This window comes from Plecotus auritus (genome assembly GCF_963455305.1).
Source record: "Plecotus auritus genome assembly, chromosome: 7".
NCBI classification, from domain to species: Eukaryota; Metazoa; Chordata; class Mammalia; order Chiroptera; family Vespertilionidae; genus Plecotus; species Plecotus auritus.
The window spans coordinates 118,738,066-118,761,448 of record NC_137774.1 but is presented as its reverse complement, the minus strand read 5'-3'; the positions used below and the strand labels follow the sequence as shown (position 1 = coordinate 118,761,448).

Here is a 23,383-nt window from a genome sequence, read left to right as displayed (position 1 = left end):
TCCCCCCCACTGTCCTCATCCATAGGTGTATGATTTTTGTCCAGTCACTTCATGAACCCCCCCCCCATACCCTTTTCCCCCTGAGAATTATCAGTCCATTCCCTTTCTATGCCCCTGATTCTATTATATTCACCAGATTATTCTGTTCCTCGGGTTTTTAATTCACTTGATTTTTAGGTTCACTTGTTGATAGATATGTATTTGTTGTTCATAATTTTTCTCTTTACTTTTTTCTTCTTCCTCTTCTTTAAGAATACCTTTCAGCATTTCATATAATACTGGTTTGGTGGTGATGAACTCCTTTAGCTTTTTCTTATCTGTGAAGCTCTTTATCTTCCCTTCAATTCTGAATGATAGCTTTGCTGGGTAGAGTAATCTTGGTTGTAGGTTCTTGCTATTCATCACATTGAAAATTTCTTGCCACTCCCGTCTGGCCTGCATGGTTTCTGTTGAGAAATCAGCTGACAGTCGTATGGGTGCTCCCTTGTAGGTAATTAACTGTTTTTCTCTTGCTGCTTTTAATATTCTCTCTTTGTCTTTTGCTCTTGGCATTTTAATTATAATGTGTCTTGGTGTGGTCCTCTTTGGATTCCTTTTGTTTGGGGTTCTGTGCGCTTCCTGGACTTGTAAGTCTATTTCTTTCACCAGGTGGGGGAAGTTTTCGGTCATTATTTCTTCAAATAGGTTTTCAGTATCTTGCTCTCTCTCTTCTTCTGGCACCCCCATAATTCTGATGTTGGTATGCTTGAAGTTGTCCCAGAGTCTTCTTACACTATCTTCAACTTTTTGGATTTTTTTTTTTTGCTTTTTGCTTTTTTCGGTTGAGTGTTTTTTGCTTCTTTGTGTTTCAATTCTTTGACTTGATTTTTGTGTTCCTCTTGTCTGTTTTTGGGTCTCTGTATAATATTTTTTATTTCAGTCAGTGTATGTTTAATTTCTAGTTGGTCCTTTTTCATATCTTCGAGGGTCTCATTATATTTATCGGCCTTTTCTAGGATATTCTTAAAAAGCCTTATAACCGTGGTTTTGAATTCTATATCCAGTCGTTTGTTTTCCTCCATTTCTTTCGTTTGTGATCTGATTCTTGGACGCCGCATTTTCACTGCTTCCCTGAGTTGGTAAGGTAGATTTGTGTGGTAGGTTTCCAATATGGCCCAGTGGGTCTGCCTCCCCAGTTAACCTGAGGTGGACACTCTTGGTGCACCCCTTTGTGGACTGTGTGTACAGCCTTGTTGTAATTAAGTCTTGATTGTTGTTGGTATCACTGGGAAGAATTGACCTCCAGGCCAGTTGGCTGTAAGGATCAGCTGTGTCTATGCTGGGAGAAGTTCGGTGTTGGAGACAGCCTTATAGGATTAGACTTGCCAAATTGCAGTAGCCTCTGTGCTCAGCTTGGATGGGGTGGTGTCTCAGTCTTGGCTTTCTGTCAGCCTTACCCTTGCGCGCACGTGCACGCCTTCAGACCTCCACCTTCCCTGGCTCCTGAGTCTCTGCCCAAGAGTCCAGACTCCCCCCACAAGAGCATGGGTCCCCAGGGGCTCGCCTGGAACCGGGGTTCAGTGAAGTCAGGAACCTCCGACTCCCTTCCACTAGGGAAAGCCTGTGGCAACCTCCGCAGCCTTTGTGCGCACTGGCGTGTGCGCGCGCGCTTTCAGTCCTCCGCCTTCCCCGGCTCCCGAGTCTCCGCCTGAGAGTCCAGACTCCCCCCACAAGAGCGTGGGTCCCCAGGGGCTCGCCTGGAACCGGGGTTCAGTGCAGTCAGAACTAGGGCCCAGTGCATTCAGGAGCCTCTGACTCCCTTCCACTAGGGAAAGCCTGTGGCAACCTCTGCAGCCTTTGTGCGCACTGGCGCGTGCGCGCTTTCAGTCCTCCGCCTTCCCCGGCTCCGGAGTCTCCGCCCGAGAGTCCAGACTCCCCCCGTAAGAGCGTGGGTCCCCAGGGGCTCGCCTGGAACTGGGGTTCAGTGCAGTCAGAACTGGGGTTCAGTGCGGTCGGGGGCTTCCTTCCCCCTTCCGCCAGAGAAAGTCAGCCAGGCTCTCAGCCGCCCTTCCTCTCTGCGCGCACAAAGACCCTTTGCCGTACCTCCAATTCTCTGTGAGCTTTTATCTTTCCTTCTAGTTGTAGAATTTTCACTCAGCCAGCTTTCCTGTGGTTCTGGATGGTGTCCATTCTGTCTTTTAGTTGTAGTTTTGAAATTGTTGTTCGAGGCAGCAGTTTAGGTGCTTACCTATGCCGCCATCTTGGTTTCTTCTGGATAATGATATTTTAAAGAAAAGAAAATGAAGTAGTACCAGGGGTCTAGTTATTGTCACTATGAGGAAAAACTAGGTGGCAATTGTAGGGGTGAGGGAAAAGAAAGTTGTGTAAGAAAGATGAGAATATAAAAATGATATGCCTAATACTTGGGGGCCTCAGACCTGTTATAATTAACTGACAAGGTTGTGTTCACTATAGACATTGCCTCATGAGTGTGTCCTATCCTACAGCTTTGAGCAACAAATGGATTAGGCTGAGGTTATCCTAGGTTGGATTAAATTTAGATTCTTTTTTTTCTTGCTTCCCAAAAGGATAGTGGCTCACCAGAAAGACTGGATAGGTTATAGAAAGTGAAAAGACCTCATTGTCATTATATAGTAATACTAGAGGCCTGGTGCATGAAAATTCATGCACTGGAAGAGGCGGGGAGGGGGGGGGTCCCTCAGCATGGCCTGCCCCCTCTCACAGTCTGGGAGCCCTCAGGGGCAGGAGGCGACCCAACGATCAGGGGAAGGCAATGCCCCCATCACACCTCTGCTGCTGCCACTGCCGGCAGCGCAAGCCTTGGCCAGCCCTGGTTATCTGAGCCTTGGGTGGCCCTGGGCAGCTGGGCAGCCACCATCCGAGGTTTGCCTGTGCCTCGGGCCGGCCCTGGGCGGCTGGGGGGCTGAGGGTGGGTCCGGCTGCATCGAGCACCTGCCACCCCCCTGGCAGGGCTGAGGGGACTGGGTGCCACCATCTTGTGTCTATGGGGACCGCCATCTTTGTGATGGCATGACAGTCAATTTGCATATTCCCTCTTTATTAGACTGGATGTGACCCTATCCATTTGAGCTTTGCTTAGATTCCACCTTTCAGCAGGCCTCTCCTGACTACTCTGTTTATAACTGTACCCCAACTAATCCTTCTTCTTCTATTCTGCTTTATTTTTCTACATAGCGTTTATCACAAATGAATAATTGTGTCTGAGTGTGTATGAATGGTATACAAACCCCCATGTTCCAAAACTAAGCTTCAATAATTATCAAGATTTTACCAATCTTATTTAACTTATACTGCCACTACTTTTATTTTTGGTACATTTTAAAGCAAATTTCAGACATTATGGCATTTCCTTCCGTACTGTATATTTTACTTACTTTGTTCAATGTCTTACCTTATTAGAATGGGAGCTGGATGAGGTCAATAATTTCTATCTGCTGTATTCAAGAAACATCCCCAGCACCTTAAAAAGATTCCTGGCACATTCATATATTTTTTTGAATGAATGAATATAGAATCTAAAAAGTGACATAGTCTCTTGCTAATTAAGCAGAGATATAGAAATGATTTTATTTAGATAACCTGCAGTTTCCCATTGTGGGATTATATGTGAGTTTCTGGCCATGACTGTGCTTGAAGTGTGGGATTATATGTGAGTTTCTGGCCATGACTATGCTTGAAGTGTCCAACCTCTCCTAACAGAACAATTTGCACGTCTCTCTTGAAGAGTGTGAAAGCAGAATTTAGGTTTTTGTAGCAGCAACTGGTCCGCACTTATGGCTTAGATCAGGAGGACCTCAGGAGAGCACTGACTGGGAAGCTGGCCCAAACTATGAGTCCATGATTTGGCCACAGTTAGCAATAACAGACAATTAGGCAGAAACAGCAAGTGGAGATTATGCCTTTTAGTGACTGGTGGTGAGCCAGACATAGCCCCAGTCAAGTCCTAAACTAGACAAAAACACCTTGACCCATGATTCAGAGGAGCTTAATTGTATCCTCATGCTCATGTTGCTTTAGAAATTTCATATGTTCCCTTTTCCAACACAGTATCCTATGCTATAGCTCCACCCAGTCATCTTCTTTAGATTAGGAAATCCTGGAGAACTTTCTTTATTTACCCCAAACCTTTACCCCCTTTGAAAAGCCATTGCCGTGGATTTCATGAAATACTTGCATCTCTTCAAAGATCCCATCACAACCTTGATAAATGCACTCACCAAAATGGCAGAATTTATTCTCTTCACTAAACCTCCAATTACCCTAGTCATTGTCATATGATTTAGTAAAAAAAAAATTTTTAAAAATTGCCTAACACTGATAACCTACCATGTGAGCCCTTTCTCCTCATGCTTTCAGCAGTCACTGCTCAAAGTACTCCATCTCCATATCCACTTGGCCATCATCAACCATCTTAGACCGTTACTACAACAATCATGTTCTAGAAGATTGTTTTCACCCTACATACTTTACAGTGCCAAGGCATAATCTACTACAATTTAAAGTTTAAAAGAGTGTATTGTCCTACCCATTCAGCTAATCACATCATTCATTGCCATCACAGCTTTCATCTCTACTTCCCCATTTCCTGCCCCTCCAAGAACAAGTCTCTGTTTGGTTACATGAATGAGCTTCTCAAGAAAACCTGCAGGATCCCCTCTGCACTTGGACATTTCATATTTTAGCTTAGCCTGCACATTCTCCTTCAGCTCAGGAATCAGCTTTTTTTAGGGCTTTGCCTCTCTTCCATTGTTAGGTTTGGACTGATCCCAGTAGTTTTAATCCAGGAGTGATTACCTGGTTCAGTCAGAAAATCACATTAGCCTAGCCGCAGAGCTTGGGTCATGGGTAACTACACAACAGAAGACAATTTCTGAGCTATATGCTGGAATTTTGGGGAGCAAAAAAGATTTCCTTACAATAGAATTAAACCTAATAATAAAAATCTTGAGCTGCTGGTCGCAATTTTGCTGTCTGTGGAGAACCTGTCTGAGATTGAAACTAATGCAGAGGAAAATAGAATTGAGACATGGCTTGACAATATTAGTTGAGCAATTGCTATGTGTTAATTAACCATACAACCATTTCATCCTACAATAACACCTTAGGGGCAAGGTCGGCATTTATCATCCCCAATCTAGAGATGAGGTGAGACTATATGTTTCACCCAAAGTTTCACAGCTAATGTTGAAGCTGAGATTTGAACCTAGGCAGTCTAGAACCTGTGTTCATTACCACTTTGTTAAACTGCCTAAATAGATGCTATTGCTAATAAATACAGAGAGAGAGAGAGAGAGAGAGAGAGAGAGAGAGAGAGAGAGAGAGAGAGAGAGAGAGAGAGAGAAACTGAGACCTTATTATTTGTCTTTGAGTCCTTGGATCTAATCATGCCTGAAATCTTGAACTTCTTGTTTTGTTTTTTTGTTTTTTTGTTTTTGTTTTTTTTTTAGTTAAGCAAAGAAATGTGTCTCCCTTCCCTGTCTTTGTCAGAAGCCCATTTGACTCCTAAAACTGGAAAAACTGAGTAATATGCTCTCCAATATGCAAGGAGCACTATAAAGTATATAGAAACGTACACCAAACATCCAGAGAGATGACTGCCTGGGAAACATTGGATGGCTTTTCCTACCTTATAGGCCTTTACATTTGCACCATGTATCTCTTCATGCTGAGTCCAGCTAGCATACACCCTGCTGTATGTATATCTAGGCCCTAGGGCCTAAGCTTTTTTAGATGGGGAATCAGAGGACATAGGGAAAGCAGTGCCCTGGCAGCTGGTGTGCTGCAACCCCGCCTCCCATATCAAGGTTTCCCCTAAGTGCATGGCAGCTTTTCCTTAGGTTATTCCAAAGAAACTCAGACTGAGCCCCGTTTGGCAGGGAGATCTGAGTCCGATATACCGACCAGCTAAACTCTGTGCTTTAAGCCATCCCAATATACCCACACACCATGAACACCAGGTACATGACTTGACCCTGCTCACTTGTTCCCTTTCCGTGCCTGCTTTGATTCTGTATTTAACTGATTCCTGATTCTTAGAGACATCTCTTATTTATCTTCCTACTTCTATGGGCAAGGATTTCTTAATCAGTATTACAAAATGAGCTGACCATAAAGGAAAATATTGACAAATATTTACTATGGATAATATTAAAATTAAGAATTTCTGTTCATTAAAAGATACCATTAAGAGAGTGAAAAGGAAAGTGATAAATAGGAAAAGACATTTTCAATGCTTATATTAAAGAAAAACCTTACAAAGAAAGGTAACAATAGAAAAATAGATAAGAAACTTGAATAGGTACATTAAAAATATGATGTTCAATTGATCTACAAATATAAGGCACTCATCATTCGTGAATAGAATAATGCAAACAATGTGTTAGCATTACCCAGTAATCAAAATGGTTAAATGAAAATATCAGTACTAAAAATTGATGTGGATTTGGATACTAAGCATTGATGTTGATCTAGAACTCACATACATATTTAATAGGAGTATAATTGGTACAACAACTTTGGAAAAATGATACTATCTCTAAAATAGAACATATACACCCTCTGTGAACAGCAATTTTAGTCTTAGGTATACAGCCAACAGAAATGCACGTACACATCAAAACTATACTGAAGATTCATAACAGCATTATTTTTTTTTTTTTCAGATAAGCAGCTGAATCTTGGAAGAAGAAGGAGAAGGAGAAGAAAAGATATGCCGGAAAATGGTGATTGTTACTACAAAGCAGGAAGGTTACAAATGTTTCAATGATTAGAGAACCATTATGATGCTCCATGGCTTTTCAACGGATTACTGACTCCTTAGTGGGGCATAAATCTTGAAAATACACACAACTTGAAATTTGGTGCTATTGTTATGAACTGTTTAAATGACAAAGCTTTACTCTGACATTTGAATAAAACATCTAGTATGCAATTTACTTAAGATATACTTTGTGCATATTAACTGCTATCATACATATAAATTTCTACTGTAGCAATGTAATATAAGGACATTTTTATACAATAGAAATGAACCAAGGAGTCCTTTAAAGTTAAATATGAACTACATGGGGAGAAAAATAATAAAACATTTTAGCAGAATGCCCCAAGGTGATCTGGAAAGACTTATCCTAAAACAATATTTCATTAAGCAGATCACATATGCAGTTGATGTTATTAAGCCCTGAACTAAGATTACTAAATAGAGACTAAATGTTTGTGTTATAAAAAATAAATTACATATTTACAACTGTGGATGTATAAAAAGCCAGTATTGGGAAGGGGGGAATGCTCTGGAAGATTCATAGCTTACCAAAGATTGAAATTGATTTTAGAGTTTTTAATCAATGGCAGGTATGGGAGAATTTGCTTGGAAATAAGAGTAATCATACTGGGGAAAATAAATTTGGCAGAAAGAAAGAAAAAAACAAAACTCCTAAGGTAAAATCATGGAACATCACAATAACTATTTAATAGGAACAGATATTCTAAATATTAAATTCCTATATTTTGCTTGTCTGGAAGGAGAGTTTACACAAATGTTTGGAATACAACTTCATCCAGAACAACATTAGCACCTTGAACATTTCTTTTTATAATCTCATCCAATTTGCTTATGAGTTTCCATTGCCACTTGGGAGTAACCTAGCACCAATAAACTGGCACCATTCCTGAACAAGCAAGAGATCAGACTTGGGGAAGGTAAACCCAAACCCAGGTTAGGTAGGAATGGTGGAAGGATGTGGGAAATGAAGCAAGTTTATAATCCCACTTAGAAGAGAGTTCATGAAGAATTAGTAACAAATGTGGGGTTCAATAAATGACGAACTTAGGTTGGACTAGAGAATTTATTTCATTACTAACTCCAGAGTTCTGTGATTCTAATGTCAGAGAAAGGACATAAATCTTTCTTTGTAGTGAAAACAGTGATTCTTTATATTAGTTTAGTTGGAATGCTAGCTATTCTAACAGATAAACACCAACTTTTAGTGGCTTAACATATTGAGTTTATTCCTGACTCAACAGTCTCATATCAGTGGCCTTGCTTTGGAGGCCTTCCAGACATTTTTTCAGGGACCCAGACTCTTTAAATTCTCCCAGACCTCTCCAGCCAAATAGCAGATTGAAACCCTTATGTGGGAAGTTTTCATGGGTCGGGCTGCAAGTGGCTCATGTCATTTATGCCCATATCCCTTTGGCTGGAGCTCAGTTTTATCACACATTTCATTGCAACAGAGACTGGGAAATGTTGTCTATCTGTGTGCTTAGGAAGAGATATGGGTTTGTGGGCATCTAGATAGTGTCTGCCAACTTTTTGTAATAGTCAACAATTTTAAAGAATATTGAAGTATAGCCTCAGTCAAGAAAGAAAATTTTATACACACACAATTGCTCCAGTGAATTTCTCTTGGTCTCTGCTGTTGACTCCTCTCTCTCTCTCTCTCTCTCTCTCTCTCTCTCTCTCTCTCTCTCATAAGGATTAACAATCTTATTAAACAACCTTATTCTATTATCCTTGGATTTATTTGTTCTACAACTTCAGGATTCAAGGAAGGACAACTTCTAATCCTCACCCAAGGATATTTTTCCATTGCTTTTTAAAAAATATGTTTTTATTGATTTCAGAGAGGAAGGGAGAGGGAGAGAGAGATAGAAACAGCAATGATGAGAATCATTGATCGGCTGCCTCCTGCAAGCCCTCTTCTGGGGAACGAGCCTGCAACCTGGGAATGTGCCCTTGACTGGAACCCTTCACTCCGCAGGCCAACACTCTATCCACCGAGCCAAACCAGCTAGGGCTCCACCTAGGGCTCCATTGTTTTTAGAGAGACGTTGGAAGGAAAGGAGGGAGGAGGAAGAGAGAGAGAGACACTGATGTGAGAGAGACACATTGATTGGTTGCCTCTTGCATGTGCCCCGACCAAGTCCAAGGATGGAACCTGCAACCCATATATGTGCCCATGACTGGGAATTGAACCCACAACTCTTAGGTTTGAGGGTCGACGCACTAACCACCAAGCAACACTGGTCAGGGCTAGCATAAACCTAATCCTTATGTATCACTTCATTTTAGCAACAGGGAGATATTAAATATTATTGTAACAATCTGCCTTTCTTTGGCATCAAGTCTGCTTATATATGATACCCTAATAGTGTTGTATTAATAACCTCTAAAAATGTGATCACATTAAACTATGGGTTGCCCTACAGTTTTACTATTGTTTCCATTTTTTATGCATACAAGGTAGAACAGTCTCCAGCAAATTATTGACAAGTGTTTTTTTTTTTTAAATAAATCTTTATTCAGATTATTACAATTATTTCTCCTTTTTCCCCCCATAGCTCCCCTCCACTCCTTTCCCACCCCACCTTCTGCCCTTACCTCCCCCCCACTGTCCTCATCCATAGGTGTATGATTTTTGTCCATTCTCTTCATGAACCCCCCCATACCCCTTTCCCCCTGAGAATTATCAGCCCACTCCCTTTCTATGCCCCTGATTCTATTATATTCACCAGATTATTCTGCTCCTCAGGTTTTTAATTCACTTGATTTTTAGGTTGGCTTGTTGATAGATATGTATTTGTTGTTCATAATTTTTTCTCTTTACTTTTTTCTTCTTCCTCTTCTTTAAGAATACCTTTCAGCATTTCATATAGTACTGGTTTGGTGGTGATGAACTCCTTCAGCTTTTTCTTATCTGTGAAGCTCTTTATCTGCCCTTCAATTCTGAATGATAGCTTTGCTGGGTAGAGTAATCTTGGTTGTAGGTTCTTGCTATTCATCACATTGAAAATTTCTTGCCACTCCCGTCTGGCCTGCATAGTTTCTGTTGAGAAATCAGCTGACAGTCGTATGGATGCTCCCTTGTAGGTAATTAACTGTTTTTCTCTTGCTGCTTTTAATATTCTCTCTTTGTCTTTTGCTCTTGGCATTTTAATTATGATGTGTCTTGGTGTGGTCCTCTTTGGATTCCTTTTGTTTGGGGTTCTGTGGGCTTCCTGGACTTGTAAGTCTATTTCTTTCACCAGGTGGGGGAAGTTTTCGGTCATTATTTCTTCAAATAGGTTTTCAGTATCTTGCTCTCTCTCTTCTTCTGGCACCCCCATAATTCTGATGTTGGTACGCTTGGAGTTGTCCCAGAGTCTTCTTACATTATCTTCAACTTTTTGGATTTTTTTTTTTGCTTTTTGCTTTTTTGGTTGAGTGTTTTTTGCTTCTTTGTATTTCAATTCTTTGACTTGATTCTTGTGTTCCTCTATTCTGTTTCTGGGTCTCTGTATAATATTTTTTATTTCAGTCAGTGTATGTTTAATTTCTAGTTGGTCCTTTTTCATATCTTCGAGGGTCTCGTTATATTTATCGGCCTTTTCTAGGATATTCTTAAAAAGTCTTATAACGGTGGTTTTGAATTCTATATCCAGTCGTTTGTTTTCCTCCATTTCTTTCATTTGTGATCTGATTCTTTGACCCCGCATTTTCACTGAATCCCTGAGTTGGTAAGGTAGATATTTGTGCTAGGTTTCCAATATGGCCCAGTGGGTCTGCTTCCCCAGTTAACCTGAGGTGGACACTCTTGGTGCACCCCTTTGTGGACTGTGTGTACAGCCTTGTTGTAATTAAGTCTTTATTGTTGTTGGTATCACTGGGAAGAATTGACCTCCGGGCCAGTTGGCTGTAAGGATCAGCTGTGTCTATGCTGGGAGAAGCCTGGTGCTGGAGACAGCCTTATAGGATTAGACTTGCCAAATTGCAATAGCCTCTGTGCTCAGCTTGGATGGGGTGGAGTCTCAGTCTTGGCTTCCTGTCAGCCCCGCCCCTGCGCGCATGTGCGCTTTCAGTCCTCCGCCTTCCCCAGCTCGAGTCTCCGCCTGAGAGTCCAGACTCCCCCCACAAGAGCGTGGGTCCCCAGGGGCTCGCCTGGAACTGGGGTTCACTGCAGTCAGAACTGGGGCTCGGTGCAGTCAGAATCCTCTGACTCCCCTCCACTAGGGAAAGCCTGTGGCAACCCCCGCAGCCTTTGTGCGCACCGGCGCGGCGCGTGTGCGCACTTTTAGTCCTCCGCCTTCCCCGGCTCCTGAGTCTCCGCCCGAGAGTCCAGACTCCCCCTACAAGAGCGTGGGTCCCCAGGGGCTCGCCTGGAACCGGGGTTCACTGCAGTCAGAACTGGGGCTCAGTCAGGATCCTCTGACTCACTTTCACTAGGGAAAGCCTATGGCTACCTCCGCAGCCTTTGTGCGCACTGGCCCGTGTGCACCTTCAGACTTCTGCCTTTCCCAGCTCGCGGTCCGAGGCTTCCTTCCCCCTTCCGCCAGAGGAAGTCAGCCAAGCTCTCAGCCGCCCTTCCTCTCTGCGCGCACAAAGCCCCTTTGCCGTACCTCCAATTCTCTGTGAGCTTTTCTCCTTCCTTCTAGTTGTAGAATTTTCACTCAGCCTGCTTTCCTGTGGTTCTGGATGGTGTCCGTTCTGTCTTTTAGTTGTAGTTTTGAAATTGTTGTGCGAGGCAGCAGTTTAGGTGTTTACCTATGCCGCCATCTTGGTTTCTCCTCCGACAAGTGTTTTTTTCCCCCACAGCAAACAGACATTAATATAGTTTACGAAGTGTTCCTGCAGATAATTCAAGTGCCCACCTGGCCCTGTAGATAGTTATTACACTATTTTTAACTCTACTGTATTCCCTATGCTTCATCTTATATCCTCATGCCTATTTTGTAACTGCCGATAGTACTTCTTAATCCCATCACCATTTTTTACTCCATCCCTCACAACCCTTCCCCTCTGGCCTCCATCAGTTTGTTCTCTATATCTGTAAGTTGGTTTCTATTTTGTTTGTTCACTTATTTTGTTCTTTAGATTCCACATATCCTATATAATAAAGAGATAATATGCAAATTGACCCTTATGCTCTCACAAGATGGCTGCCTATGAACAGGCCGGCAGGGCGGGTAGAGAGGGACAACCAAATGAGTGAACAAGCAGGCTGTGTGAGGTGACCAGGCCGGCAGGGGGGTTAGTGAGGGATGACCAAATGACTGACCAGCAGCCTGCGTGGGGTGACCAGGCCAGTAGGGGGGGCAGTTGGTGACCAGGCCAGCAGGTGGGGCAGTTGAGGGTGACCAGGCCAGCAGGGGGGCAGTTAGGGGCAACCAGGCTGGCAGAGGGGGCAGTAAGAGGCGATCAGGCTGGCAGGGGGGCAGTTAGGGGCAACCAGGCTGGCGGGGGGTGTGCAGTTGGGAGTGACCAGGCCGGCAGGGGGGCAGTTGGGGGCGATTAGGCTGGTGGGGGGCAGTGAGGGGCAACTAGGCCGGTGGGGGGGCAGTTGGGGGTGGCCAGGCCAGTGGGGGGGAACAGTTAGGGATGATCAGGCAGGCAGGCAGGTGAGCAATTAGGAGTCAGCAGTCCAGGATTGTGAGAGGGATGTCCGGCAGTCAGACATCCTCCAAGGGGTCTTGGATTGAAGAGGGTTCAGACTGGGCTGAGGGGGAACCGCCCCCCCCCCCCCCCAACGTGCACAAATTTCATGCACCAGGCCTCTAGTAAGTGAAATAATATGGTGCTTGTCTTTCTCTGTCTGGCTTCTTTCACTTAGCATAATGCCCTTTAGGTCCACCCATGCTGTTGCAAATAGTAAGATTTCATTCTCTTTCAAGGTTAAATAATAGTCCATGGTATATGTCCCACAACTTTTTTATCCACTTGTGTCAACTCCTCTCTTTAAAATGCTTTGTATTTCTCCTTAAAAACCACTGGCTGGTATTAAGGTTAGAATTTCTCCTAAACCAAGTTTCACACAATCCATCTGTTGGACAGTGGTGAGGAGAACCAGTAATGAAGATGTAAGAAGAAAATGCCTTCTTCTTTTGCCTGCCACATCCTACTATGCTCACCTTGTTTTACTTTGTCTCATCCAAGATACAGAGCTCAGACCTTTCACACAAAAAATCTACCTGTCCTAATGTTTTAGTGAGAAATGTAGGATTTATTTGACTTATTATAGGGGGCAGGAAGGAATGTTTGCATGCAACAGTTCATGTTTTTAAATGTAATAAAATGAGGTATATTTATTGTATTTAACTACAAAATAGGAGATAAATAAGAGGAACACAAGTAACTTGTAATCCTTTCCTATAACTCAACCCAACTGATCATTGAATTTCCTTTATGATTTTTTGTTTTGCTTGAATTTTACATACATGTAAAATCCTATCTAATAAAAGGGTAATATGCAAATTGACCATTACTCCAACACACAAAGTTTGAGGGTCGACGCTCTAACCACCAAGCAACACTGGCCAGGGCTAGCATAAACCTAATCCTTATGTATCACTTCATTTTAGCAACAGGGAGATATTAAATATTATTGTAACAATCTGCCTTTCTTTGGCATCAAGTCTGCTTATATATGATACCCTAATAGTGTTGTATTAATAACCTCTAAAAATGTGATCACATTGAACTATGTGGTCAATGATGGCCACCCCCATGTGGACACAAGATGGCCGCCACAAGATGGCCAGCAGAGGAGGGCAGTTGTGGGTGATCAGGCCTGCAGGGGAGGGCAGTTGGGGGGACCAGGCCAGCAGGGGAGGGCATTTGGGAGTGACCAGGCCTGCAGGGAAGGGCCAATGGGGGGTACCAGGCCTGCAGGGGAGGGCAGTTAGGGGTGACCAGGCCATCAGGGGAGGGCAGTTAGGGGCAATTGGGCCAGCAGGGGAGCAGTAAGGCATCAGTCACCAGGATTGGGCCTAAATGGGCAGTCGGACATCCCTCGAGCAGTCCCAGATTGGAGAGGGTGCAGGCTGGGCTGAGGGACACGTCCCCCCCCACCCCCCACCCCCGTGCATGAATTTCATGCACCGGGCCTCTAGTAATCTATAAAACATCAGCTTGAGAAAGAGAGCCCTTAGGTAACTCAGGCCCTACACCAGGGGTCCTCAAACTTTTTAAACAGGGGGCCAGTTCACTGTCCTTCAGACCGTTGGAGGGCTGGACTATAGTTAAAAAAACAAAACTATGAATGAATTCCTACGCACACTGCGGGCCTGGGATGAGTCGGCTGCTAAGCAGGACAGGCAGTGGCACCCGGCGGGTCGGATAAATGTCCTTAGCGGGCCACATGTGATCCACGGGCTGTAGTTTGAGGAACCCTGCACACGGTCCACAAAGAAGAAGAGACCTGGGGCTAAGGCAAATGCCTATAAGGATGGGATCCTGCAGTGTCCCCTCATTGATGTCAAGGTCTACTAAGAGCCCGCAGGGATGCAACGCTGGGCCAGTTGACAGTGCATGTTCTTGTAAGACATCGTTAACTTCCTAACTTCTTTCTCAGCTATCATGCCATCGGTAGCTTTTCTCTCTGGCTCTTCTCTTATATATCCATTAACTTGGCTCCCTTTTCTCTGCTTCTCAAATATTCCCCAGAAGCTCAAATTTCTCTGCTCCTATTAGGAAGAATTCTTTTTCCCTTCATCCTAAGTCTTTATGCCAGCTAATATCCAAACTTCTGCTTTCAACTCTAAGAAAAGTATTTTCCCAATACCAAATAGCTGCTTCTCAATAAAAGGAACTCTCATATTTACTCCTAAGATAATAAAAATCTCTCCATCTTACAATGAGTCAATATTTTCAAAAACTAAACTTGAGCTGAGTATGTTTTAGTGTACCATGGAGGACCAAAGGAATGTAATGTCTGGGGCTGAGCAAGGCCTTGAATAAAAGATAAACTGTTGATCAGAATTAACCTGTTCATCACCACTTAGTTATTGCAGCACAGCTCTGGGACAATTAACATAGAGGGTTGCCCTTCAAAGATGTTAGGGGGTCAGTTCCATGTGCATATATGCATAACCCATGGACACAGACAATAGTGTGGTGAAGGCCTGAAGGGAGGGGTTGGGGTAGAGAGGGTAGGTGGGAGAGACAACTATAACACTTTCAACAATAAAGATAAATTTTTAAAAAAGAAGTAAAAGAACAAGATGTTAGGGAGTCAGCAATGGTTTCAACAGTCCCTTAGACTTCTGGGTTTATATTTTGGATGAATATGTGTGATTTGGCCCAAATGAGTGACCTGAGGGAAATAAGAAGCAACATAGCACAGACACTGGGTCTAAATTCAGTCCTTGGTACAAGGATCCTTATGCAGATAGTGCCATATTGGGTGCCCTGGATTTCTTTCAATTCTAGAAGGTATGAAAGTTAATTGCTTGTTGGCAGGGAATAACATTCATGAAGTTGGAGGATGCCCCAGGTAGAGCTATTTCCTAGACACCTTGGAAATTGATATTTTCAGACATAGCATCAACTTCCCAGACAAGAAATTTGATACGTAAACATTGGAAGACAGAATGCATGAATGTTTATGCCTAAACATGGACTCTGCTGAGAGTTGGGGCTTGTTTATGTCAGCATATCTTTAGTTGGTACCATAATTCCATCCCCAGGGTGACTCACAAATAAAGGTGGAACTAGAAGATGTAATCCCTGTTCCCTTATTGAATGTACATATCTGGGAGTAGTTGGATTTTCCCAGAGCATTTGGAAATCCAGATCATGGTGGATTCCCAAGCATTAGAAATCACATCTGTTAGGGGGTAGGACTATAAGCCCAGACTGGACGTGCCTAAGAACTACTCTAATCAACGTAGAAACCACTGAGAACATATCACTGGAAGTCTTTATTTGTGGGTCATAGCACACATAGCCTGCCATAAAGAAAAGGCTATATAATGTTAGCTAACGTAGTAGATAAAGCTAGCTTTTAGAACATACATTCTTCTCCCCTTTCTGACACATGGAAGACCACTCCTTGACTCTTGCTGTTGAGCAGAGCTGTGTCACTAGATTTGAGGAATGATTGTGAGCAGAGGTGATAAATTTCACTTTCAGGCTGAGGTAGTGAAAGCCCATTCACACGTCTTCATCTTTCTCTACTGGTCCATGGAGGAGCCTTCAAGTTGAGATGAAAGAGCCAACACATCAAAGCAATCTGGATCGCTGGAATGTCTATGGGAAAGCTGTCCTAGAATAACTCCTGAACCTGCAGTGAATTTGGCATAAAAGAAGAAATTAACTTTTATCTCAGATATTTTTCTTTTTTATAGCAGCATAACCTACACTCTCCTGTCTAATACAGTGATTATTATTGTTCATATTATTTCTAAAAATGTTTTTATGTAAAAAGTGCTGAGTTTAATTTTATTGGAATGCTGTTTTACAATAAGGAATTTATAATTTGGAGCAATCATTGATTTTTCTTTTTTTATACCCACATTCAATCCATTACTAATTCTATTAGAATCCAGCTTCTAAAGATATCCCAATCCAAAAACATTTCACTGTTTTTAAAGCATCTTAATCTTTTAGCTGGATTACTACAATAGCCTCTTAAGTCATGTTCGGCATTCTTCCCACTGCTCAGCCCACCCACTCTCAGGTATATGCTCAACACAGTAGCTCAGGACCCTTTCATTGTTTCTTTATTTTTTAAAAAATATGTTTTTATTGATTATAGAGAGCAGGAGGGAGAGAAAGAGAGAGAAATAGAAACATCAATGATGATTGAGAGAGAGAGAGAGAGAGAAAGAGAGAGATGGGACAAGTACAGGTCATCAGAGTGGAAAGCTCCGGGTGCCTAGCAACAGGCAAAACGGGAAAACAAAGATCTCAGCCCCCAAGGTAACCTTTAAAAACAAAAATGATGAGAAAAATCATCCATCAGTTGCCTCCTTCACACCCCTACTGGGGATGGAGATTGCAAGTCAGACATGTGCCCTGACTGAGAATCGAACCAAGACTTCTTGGTTCCTGGGTGGATGCTCAACCACTGAGCTACACTGGCCGGGCTAGGGGTCCTTTTAAAGGGCAAGTTAGATCATGCCACTTCTCTCTTCCAAACTCTCAAAAGCTTCCCATTTCACTTAACATAAAAGTCATAGTTTTTAGCTCCGGCTGGTGTGGCTAGTTGGTTGTCTTCCTGTGCACTGAAAGGCCACCCGCTTGATTCTGGTCAGGACGCATGCCCAAATTGCAGGCTTGATCCTCAGTTGGGGTGCATGTGGGAGGTAGCTGATTGATTTTTGTCACATTGATGTTTCTCTCTCTCTCTCCCTCTAAAATCAACAAAAACATTTTTTAAGTCATAGTTTTTATGACTGTCTACAAGCTTTTTTAGTGAGACCTTTCTTTGCCATCCCATTTAAAATATAGAACTGCCTCTTTGTTCCTTCTTCCCCCCACACTTTCATCTCCCTTCTGTGCTTTATTTTTAGTTGAAAAGCTTAGTAATTATTATTAATTTGAGTATTGTCTATCTCCCTCTGTTAGAATATAAACTCCATAAGGGTTATCTTGTTTACTGCTGTATCTCCAGCATCTGAACAGTGCCAGGCATTTCAGAATTCTATAAATATTTTTAAATGAAATAAAGATTTCTATACAGTTAGGGCAAAACAGGTTATTCCCATATTCATCCTATCTAATAAAAGAGTAATATGCAAATTGACCGTACCTCTGCTACACCCACTAGCCACGCTCACCAGCCACACCCACTAGCCATGCTCACCAGCCACACCCACCAGCCAATCAGGAGGGAATATGCAAATAAACCCAACCAAGATGGCTGCAGCCACAGAGAGCAGGAGGGAGGCTTGGGTTTCCCTGGCAATGGAGGAAGCCAAGCTTTCTGCCTGCCCTTGCCAGCCTAGGCCTCCACTCAAGGCTACAAAGTTTCAATGATAGAACATACATAAACCCAAACAGAAATGGCAGCAGCCACAGAGCTGGAAAGAGCAGGAGGCTAGGGTTGCCCACGGAAATGGAGGAAGCCAAGCTTCTGCAGCCCTGGCCTGCTTTGGCCTCCGCTTAAGGCTACAAAGTTTCAATTATAGAAGATACATAAACCCCAACAGAACTGGCTGCCGCCACGGAGCAAGCAGAAGGCTTGGCTCCACTCCAGGCTACAAAGTTTCAATTGTAGAAGATAAATAAACCCCAGATACCAGGGCCTTTGCTTGGGTTGCCAGGGGGCATGGCCGGCCTGCAAACCACCACAGGCCCCTCGCCCAGGCCGCCCCACGCCCCAAGGGAACCCCCACCCTGATCCGGGACACCCTTCAGGGCAAACCAGCTGGCCCCCACCCGTGCACCAGGCCTCTATCCTATCTAATAAAAGAGTAATACGCAGATTGACCATCACTCCAACACACATGATGGCTGCCCCCATGTGGTCAAAGATCCTGCCCCCATGTGGACACAAGATGGCCAGCAGGGGAGGGCAGTTGGGAGGGACCAGGCCTGCAAGGGACGGCAGTTGGGGGCGATCAAGCCTGCTGGGGAGGGCAGTTAGGGGTGACCGGCTGGCAGAGGAGGGAACTTGGGGGTGACTGGGTCTGCAGGGAAGGGCAGTTGGGGGTACCAGGCCTGCAGGAGAGGGCAGTTAGGGGCAAACAGGCTGGCAGGGGAAGGCAGTTAGGGGCAAACAGGCTGGCAGGGGAAGGCAGTTAGGGGCAAACAGGCTGGCAGGGAAGCTGTTAGGCATCAATCATGCTGGCAGGGGAGTGGTTAGGGGGTGATCAGGCTGGCAAGCAAAAGCGGTTAGGTGCAATCAGGAAGGCAAGCAGGTGAGCAGTTGGGAGCCAGCAGTCCTGGATTGTGAGAGGGATGTCCGACTGCCCGTTTAGGCCCAGTGGGATCGGGCCTAAATGGGCAGTTGGACATCCCTCGTGGGGTCCAAGATTGGAGAGGATACAGGCTGGGCTGGGGAACGCCCCCCTACACCCCCCCCCCCCCCCCCCCCGTGCATGAATTTCATGTACTGGGCCTCTAGTTACAAATAAAGAGGGATATGTAGTTATTTGAAAAGTCTATGTGCTTGGTTATTTAAAAAAAGGACAACTTAAAAACATGTGGCATTAAGAGTGCTGATTAAGTTTTATAATTAATTATCATTGCAGAACCTCATAATGTGTTTTATATCCTTTTGGGATCTCCAAGTAGAGAGAGGAGTTTCATTATAATTTTGAGGCATAATTTGTCACATAAAACTGCTCTAATGAGAAGAGTTATGGGGTTTTATTTAAGGCTTTAATAAGTCATTCTGCTAAAATGTGAAATATATCACTGTTCTTGGCAATATAAATTAGGAAAGATAAGGAAGATACTTTCTAATGGGACATGGGTGAGTTATTACAGGAGTTTACTTGGACTATTTTTTCTGTTTATATTTAATTAAATATAAGCAGAATTCAAAATTACTGTTAGGCATAAAAATTTTCCCTTAGTCACTTATTATTGTGATTAAAAAGTTGTCCTCTTATGCCTAATATAAGAAAGTCAATCTATGACAAAAATAAAACTTTATAAATATTAAATGTAAAAGTTATGTGATAGCATTAATCTAAAAATTCTTCATTTTGGATACAGAATTTAATATTGCTCCTTCTTATCTCCTGGTTTCTGAAGTATATTAGGAGATGAAAAAGATGAATGGGTAATGATTTTCTTAGCAACACAGTTTTCCTAGTAAAATTAGAGTCTGTTGAAAGTCACCTGGAGATTAGCACATTCATTATGCATTTTATTAAAAATTACAATTATTAGTATAGTTTGGAGTAGAAAAAAGGAAAAGAACTCTGAGGATTGCATCCTTGATAAAACCCAGTGAACTCCAATAATAGTGTGAATTAGTGCTAGAAATCATGGTATAAGTTTCAGTTTACATGAAATAACTTTATTTTCACTAATTCCTACAGAATATCACTAAAATTTGCATTCAGTATAAAAATTGTTTTGTAATATTATTGAGATATTTTATTACATGGCAATATTATTAAATGTAAAAAGTTAAATGAAAAAAATACCTTCCAAAAATTCTATTTAGTTATTATGGCTGTTTCAAAAGTTATGGTTTATTGGTGTTCTGAAGGCTATCTCATCATCTCATCAGTTACCTATTTGTTACACTCACACCACCTATGCACCATTTCCTAGGTACTACAAAATATCCTCTAATAATATGGTGCCATTCTCCCTCACCCCTGGAAACAAAACAATACCATCATATGAATCAACTACATCAATGCATTCGTTTACACATTTCAAAAAACTCATTACAATGTTTAAAAAACTCAATAGTAGCAATCTTACTCCATATGACCGGGACCCAAATATGATTCGGGACACTAAAAATTCAATTTAGATTAGGAAATTATTTTTTTAAATGGTATAAGCATATGCTAAACACTTTATCTTGACTTAAAACATATATGAATTTTTCTTGAATACAATTCAGCTGATGTCTTCTTTCTGGCATGAAAAATATTCAAAGTAGCATGATGGAATCCCAAATTGCACCATTTCTGATTTATAGTTTTTGTTTCTTTAAAGTGAAATTGGCCTTAATGACACTTATAAAGCAATTTGAGTGCAAACTCAACTTTTATTTTATTTTTTAAAATTTTTAAATATATTTGTATTGATTTCAGAGAAAGGAAGGGAGAGGTAGAGAAAGAGAGAAACATCAATGATGAAAGAAAATCATCAATTGGCTGCTTTCCGCATGCCCCCCACTGGGGACCAGGCATGTGCCCTGGAACCCTGACCTCCTGGTTCATGGGTCAACACTCAACCCCCGAGCCATGCCAGCTGGGCTCTTTCAACTTTTAAAACTTTCCCCCAAATTTTTACAGATGCCTTGAACACTCTAATTTGACAGAAACATTTTCAAAATGACTCATTTTTATTGAGCCTTTACAAGGTATTAAATTTAGTTTTCATAGATGTAACTTTTTCTTTTTTTATTCATATTTTTGGCTTTTAATTTTATGTATTTTGGCATTTATTTATGATATAATACAATGGAAAATACTGTATTCAACTTAAGCGTACTTTATTAAAATAGTATTCATTTATAATTTGACAAAAATTAATATTTTATTAAATTAAATAATTATACTGATAAGCACAACTGACTGAAATAGGTTGGGGAATTCAAGTTAAAAGCTTACAACCATCTGAGAAAGTAGAATATTAGGAGGCACTAGAAAGAGACCAGAGAGAGTGAGGAATTAAGTAAATATCCATTAAAGAGCCAACGCTGTGACTGAATTTATGAAAAGTACTTAATGGAATACTATTGAAATTTTATATATCACCCTCTTGTCCATAAGTAATACTTCTGAATACCTGAAACTCAGGGCAACTAATTTTTCCAGAGTTACATGAGTATATTCCATTAATATTAAGTGAAATTATTCTAGTTCTTGGTAGATGAAGGTCAAAACTATGATTCCCAATTTTGTATTTTGCTTAGGTAACTTTGCTTTACTTTCTGCATCTATACTGTTCCCTAATCCCCATCTGTCACTCCTAGTCATTTTCACAATCTAGTCTGGGTTTTTGATGGTTTATAGGTGGTAAGAAGAGGTGAGGAAGAACTACCTCAAGTAAAAGTATATGACAAGCAAAAAATAAAAAAAAATGTACTTCCTGAAGACCAAGAATAAGCAAGCTCAAATAATCTCTTTGATTTCTTTCCCCATGAGATCTTTTTTTAAAAAGCAGGGTTAAGAAATGCAAGAGAAAAAGGAACAGAAGAAACCACATTGCCATTTAGAAGAAATCCTGGAGCCAACTGTCACTTATCCATAAAGAAAGCAAGTTTTTTAGAGAAAAAAAGAGTGAAGAAAAGCCAGGTATACTACCACATGTATTCATGGACTTTTTATTTATACTACAAGCTTGCCTGCTTTATTTATTTATTTATTTATTTATTTATTTATTTATTGATGAGAGGGGGGTGGGTGAGGGAGAGAGAGAAAGAGAAAGAAGTGTGAGAGAAACATTGATCAGCTGCCTCTCATACATGCCCCCACTGGGATCCAACACGTAACCTAGGTATGTGCCCTGACCAGGAATCAAACCTGCAGCCTTTTTGGTGTATGGGATGACACTCTAACCACCTGGCCAAGGCTCACATATGTTTTCACCAATCCCTAAGACTTCCTCCCCTTTGGCAACCATCAGCTTGTTCTCCATATCTACGGGACTGTTTCTGTTGTGTTTTGCTTAGCTTACTCATTTGTTTTATTTTTCAGATTCCACATACAAGTGAAATCTTTCTCTGTCAACTTCTCTGCTCTCCACAAGCATTTGGGCCTGCTACTTCCTCTTGCTGTCTGCAGTGGGCAAGGCAGTCTTCTTCTACTCCTTTCCTTACTTTAAAGTATGTTCAGCTATATAGTGTCTAACAAGTTTCACCATATTGTAATACAATGATAAAACTAACATTCATATCGGTCTTATGGCCAGACATAATTATATGTTTTCTACATGTGTCAGATCACTTAATCTTCACAACAAACTTATGGGTAGGTACAATTATTTTTCCTATTTTAAAGAAAAGGCAAAAGGTTAAGAAACTTCCCAAAGTGGAGATAGTATAAGTACTCAGATGATGTAGCTTCAAAATCCATCTCTTAACCACTATGGTACACAGTGAGTCCTTGACGAGTGCAGTACATAATGTCTGTTATTTTCTGTATGCACCATATACATTCTAATAATACAAACTTCTTCCTAATATCAAGCCACTCTCGTTCCTACAGAGAAGTCAAAGCTCTAATATAGGATCCAGTGTCTCAAGAACCCTTGATGCCTCCCTCCTGCTTGCCTGCACCATGCGCATTTTCTTTTAATCTGTGCATTCTTACATATAGGTGACTAATTCAGGAGTTTCACTGCAGCCCGAAGCTTCTCCTCTCGCTGTATCCTGGGCCATCTTCCACTAAATCTGAGGTAAAGGTTTTAGATGCTCAACAGAAGCATGAGATATCCCAGCCGCTACTCCCACCCCCAAAATTTAGACCAATATATGTCATGATCTAGATTAGCACTGTCCAATGGAAAAATAATGCTAGCCTTATATGTCATTGTGAATTTTCTCATAGTTTTATTAGGAAATTATAAAGAAGTAGATGAGTTAATTTTAGTAATATATTTATTTTAACCAATATATTAAAAATAAGACATTTTCAACATGTAATTAATATAAAAACTGAGCTGTTACATTATTTTTTGTACTAACCTTTTGAAACTGAATAGATATTTTACAGCTAAGGATGCTCTCAATTTAGACTAGCCAAATTTCAAGTGGTCAAAAGCCATATACAGTGCTTACAATATTGGGGAGAGCAAGTCTAGATCTACCAGCCATAAGCCAAAAGAGCAGAGGTAATTTTTCCTGTAGGGAGTAGACAGAAGAATAAAATGAAATAAAATAACAAATAAAGGCTATTTGATTTCAACCCCACCAAGACACAAATAAATTCCTATTGATTGTTCACTGTAAGGTTTGCACCTCCATGATGC

General features: G+C 41.7%; 1 protein-coding gene across 1 annotated transcript in view; it reads left to right on the top strand.

The window, feature by feature from the left end:
- Nucleotides 1–6,729: 6,729 nt before the first annotated feature.
- LOC308252840 (uncharacterized protein) overlaps nt 6,730–23,383 on the top strand; it is a 29,878-nt gene continuing 13,224 nt past the window's right edge. The window contains exons 1-3 of the mRNA XM_080677601.1: nt 6,730–6,743; nt 21,578–21,708; nt 22,111–22,238. Of these exons, the coding sequence (XP_080533727.1) occupies nt 6,731–6,743; nt 21,578–21,708; nt 22,111–22,238 (272 nt within the window). The 5' untranslated portion in view covers nt 6,730. The remainder of the gene's footprint in view (nt 6,744–21,577; nt 21,709–22,110; nt 22,239–23,383) is intronic.